This window comes from Stegastes partitus, unplaced genomic scaffold, assembly GCF_000690725.1.
Source record: "Stegastes partitus isolate 25-593 unplaced genomic scaffold, Stegastes_partitus-1.0.2 Scaffold1980, whole genome shotgun sequence".
Classification (NCBI taxonomy): Eukaryota; Metazoa; Chordata; class Actinopteri; family Pomacentridae; genus Stegastes; species Stegastes partitus.
The window spans coordinates 105,462-109,724 of NW_007579711.1; the positions used below are offsets into that span (position 1 = coordinate 105,462).

The window sequence follows — 4,263 nt, forward strand, 5'->3', positions numbered from 1 at the left end:
TTAAATGAGGAATGTTTTGTGTATTTAGCGACGTTTTTTTCCACCAAACTGTTGAATTATTGTTTCCATCAGTGCAGAACACCAGTTAGCTGTAATCTACACAGAACTATATTTTTATGGTTATTTCCTGGTATTTTAGGCATTTCTGGCTCCACCGCTGGAGGAATGTTTCTGTTTTGACAGCGTCTGCAGGCAGCTGACTGAGAAATGAAAGGACGGTGAACTTGTGAACCAGAGGAGGGAAACCTGACGGATGCAGCCGTCGATCCGCTTTAACTGCAAAACCTGCAGCTGCTCTTCCTCACAAAGAGCCGATTAGCATCTCAAAGACTCGTCTCCACATAACGAGGTCCGCTAACGAGTTTCCGTCTCCTTAAGGTGTCACAGTCCACCTTAAACATCCCTCGTCCGTCAGACTTTACCTCCGATTTACAAACTGTGATTCCCTTTAACGTTCACCTGACGGCAGTTTGACGGATTCCTTCACAGGTTCTGAAGTTTCACTGCAGCGACTCCAGAACTTTTCTGTTCTTTCTTTTCTGTCTTTTTTTTAGCTGCTGACATTTTCAGGCATCTTCAGCCTTCGGTGGAAACGTCTGAGCATCTGCTGCAGTGACATTTAAACTCCACCGATCCGCCGACTCTTCAGCAAGAACCGCAGTCGGGTTTGGGTTTTAGAAAAAAATAAAACTCCTGTAAATCATCGACGACATCGTCTGGCTTCACGTTCTGCACAAATATTCTCGTTTGCTACAAGATGAACCCTGAAAACCGGAGCTAAAAGGAACTCAGCGTGAAAGAACAGAGAAGGAGCTTTAGGTACTTTACCCAGATTTGTTTATTCCCAGTTTATTCCCATTTGGTCCCTGTCTGTTCTCAGGTTTGTTTTCAGTTTGTTCCCAGTTTGTTCCCAGTTTATTCCCAGTTTATTTCCGGTTTGTTCTAAATTTATTGCGAGTTTGTTCTGAGTTTATTCCTAGTTTGCTCCCATTTTTTTCCCATTTGTTCACAGGTTTGTTTTCAGTTTGTTCCCTGTTTATTCCTATTTTTGCTCCCAGTTTATTCTCATTTGGTGTCAGGGTTTGTTTTCAGTTTATTCCTAGTTTGTTCCCAGTTTATTGTCAGTTTATTCCAAATTTGTTCTCAGGTTTGTTTCCAGTTTATTCCTAGTTTGTTCCCAGTTTATAATTGACAGACATTCCACTTTAACCAACGTGTTAAACAGATGAAGTTCCTGGTAAACGCTGCTCATAGATGCTAATAAAGGAACTAAAGGCGGTTCACAGCAGCGAGTCACAGATTAACCTGATCAGATTTAACTCCAGTACATTTATTACTGTTATTAAAATCCTCTGTTGAGCTTTAATCCTTCAGTGTTTGTTGGCATCCAGCGACCTTCGGAGGTTTTTATTTATGCCGTTGGTTTGAAACAAGATGTTTAAATGGAGTTTTGGAAACTGGTCTGAAGTGTTGGTTTGACGTGAAGCGTTCTGAAGCTGACGGAGTTCATCTCTTCAAACGGGACTTCAGAAAAAGTCCATTTAGCTCCATATGTCGACGCTTTGTTGTTAAATTAAAGCGGAGTTTTGGATTTTAGCGCTATCGTGTGAGCTGTGACCGCTTTCCAGCGTTTCCCTTCATCAGGAACACACCAGCGCATTTATCAAAAGAAATATATTTGATCACAAACTGTAACGCGCCAAAAAGCCCAAACGCTAACGAACCGGCGGCTCTGGGGATCCCCAACATGGCTCCGCTCCTCCGGTTAATTAAAGAGGCAGAGTGTAATTAGCTAAATGATGACTTTGAAACAAAGCAGAGAATTTGAAGTGGATTAGGAGGTTGTTACCGAGCTGGGAGGTAAAAAGGAGGAAAAAAGAGAGAAGGGAATGTGGCAGCGGAGGTTTTCTGTATTCAGCCTTCAGCGGCTGAATGATGCCGTTAACGCTGTTGTCAGCGCCGTTAATTGGCTGCGACGATGATATTGATACTGGGAGCAGAGAGGAATTAAAGAGGAGAGAATTTAAAAGAAAACAACAGAACCCAGCCGGAGCTCTGGAGACGTCAGCGTTCGGGGCTTTAACAGGATCCCAGCTGGTGGAGCTTTCTGCTGTCATTTTCCTTCTCATTCCAATTTTACCTCCAGCAGCGAAAGTTTCCCACATGAGGGGAAATAAAGGGCAGCCGCTGGAGAGACGAGCGCCCGGCTGGAGGTTTCTACAGCAGACTGAGGAGGATCTACGGCTTATCCCGCTTTTATTTCCAAATCAGCTGTAATTAAAGCTGTCAAAGGTTCTGAAGCCTGATATGATGAACTGGAGAACATGAACAGCTTCAGTGTTTCTCAGACAATTCACTGTCACTTCAGATGTTGGTAAATTACAGCAAGTAGCTAAAATATTTACACAATTACAAAAAAAACGGAGGTTATTTGATTTATTTTTAAAAGTGTAAATGTGAAGTGTCAGTCAGGCGATACGTGACTGTGTTCTTGTAGAGTTAGGAGAACCTCAAGGAACTCAGAGGAACCCTGCTGACTTGGAGAACAAACGTAGTGACTGATTAGCTAAAACTAAAAAAATTAAGAAACGTTGGCTAAATCAACTAGTCGGCTAGAAGTCATAAATAATGGGATGAAATTACCATATAGTTAGCTAAAAGTAGCAAATAGTTTGCTAACAACAAAACATAGCAAGCTTAAGCTAACGGAACTAAACAGTTAGCTAAAGCTAAAAGTATAAACAGTTAGCTAAAGCTAAAAGGAATAAATCGCTAAAGGTAATAAATCGTTTGTTAACAATAAAACATAATTAGCTAAAGCTAAAAGGAATAAATAGTTAAAAGTAAGCACTCATTAGCTAAAGGTTATAAATAGCTAAAATAATAAATAGTTAACTAAAAGTAATAAATAGGTCGCTAGAGAAAATAAATGCTTTGCTAAATGTAACAAAGCAGCTACTTAAAAGTGATGCTAGCTTGGTGAACACAACAAATAGCCAAAAGTAGTAAATGGTAACGTAAGCACATTTTAAAATGGATTAATATATATTTTTATGAATATTAATTTTAGCTAATACATTACTTTTACGTATTTAGTATTTATAGCTAAGAATTAAATCCATTATTTCAAGCTAACCAATTATTCCTTTACTAAACATTTAATCATTTACGTTAAGCTAACGAGTCATTTTAATTAACCACTTTGGTAACTGTTATTTTTAGCGTACTATTTGCTGCTGTTAGCTGACTATTTACAAGTATTTATAACACTACTACAAATACCACTACTAATAATAGTTATAATTAAGAGATCAAAATTAATGAATCTCTGCAGCAGGAGTTCCTCAAGGAACCGTTCAGAGCTCTAAAGGATGGAGGTCATGATGAACCAGCAGCTTCTCTACTTCTACAGAACCCATTTTAATGCGGTTCTTCCAGTAAAGCTCTTCTCTGAACTGTACGGTTCCTTAAATATCCCAGGGTTCCCTGAGGTTGCTCCGGCTCTCGGGCAGTGTGTGGAGATGCTGCGTCGGCTTCGTTTCTCACCTCGTTGACGAACACCCAGTGACTGTCTTTGGAGGCCAGATTGGTCTCGACGGCCTGCGGACACACAAACACACACAGACGAGGTTTAACACATGAGCTGATGTGCAGAAGCACGACGCGGCGTTTTATCTGCTCCACTTCCTGTCCGGCGGTGACATCTTCCCCCTCGATCTCAGAGCCTCAGCTGCTTCGTCTGCCTTTGTTCTGACTCGTGTCGGTTTGAAAAGTTCACCTCCCCGAAAACAGCCGCGGCTCGTCCTGCCAAGCGTCGCGCCGCAGAGGCCCTTCAGAGCAGCAGCTCCGGTTATCAGAGCGCCGGCAGCTCGCCTGCTGCTCCATAATCCTCACAACACGAAGCCTCCTGCAGCCGAGAGCCGAGCTGCAGCTTAGAACGTCTGCGGGTCACCCTGCTCCACAAGTTTATCATCCAGAGACCAACACATCGCAGAAACACATCCACAAACCGAACTGGGAGACATGTTTGTTGTAGCTGAAGGTTAAACCAGGCGGCTGATACCAACGAAGCAATTAGCTTAGCTTAGCATGAAGACCAGAAGCAGTTGTGTTTGTGGACAGATTAAAAATTGTCCTGCAGATGTTGGAAAGACCATTTAAGGACACTTCAGTGTGCGTTGAATGCTAACAGACCATTAGCATCGTGAACAGTGGACATGCACACAGTGATGAGGGTTCCTCACACCAAAGAGGAAAAAACAT

At 42.0% G+C, this 4,263-nt stretch overlaps 1 protein-coding gene across 1 annotated transcript in view; it reads right to left on the reverse strand.

Moving 5' to 3' along the window:
- LOC103373434 (glutamate receptor ionotropic, delta-1-like) overlaps positions 1 to 4,263 on the reverse strand; it is a 109,231-nt gene that overhangs the window by 101,219 nt on the left and 3,749 nt on the right. The window contains exon 2 of the mRNA XM_008303320.1: positions 3,547 to 3,643. Coding sequence (XP_008301542.1) covers positions 3,547 to 3,643 — 97 coding nt within the window. The remainder of the gene's footprint in view (positions 1 to 3,546; positions 3,644 to 4,263) is intronic.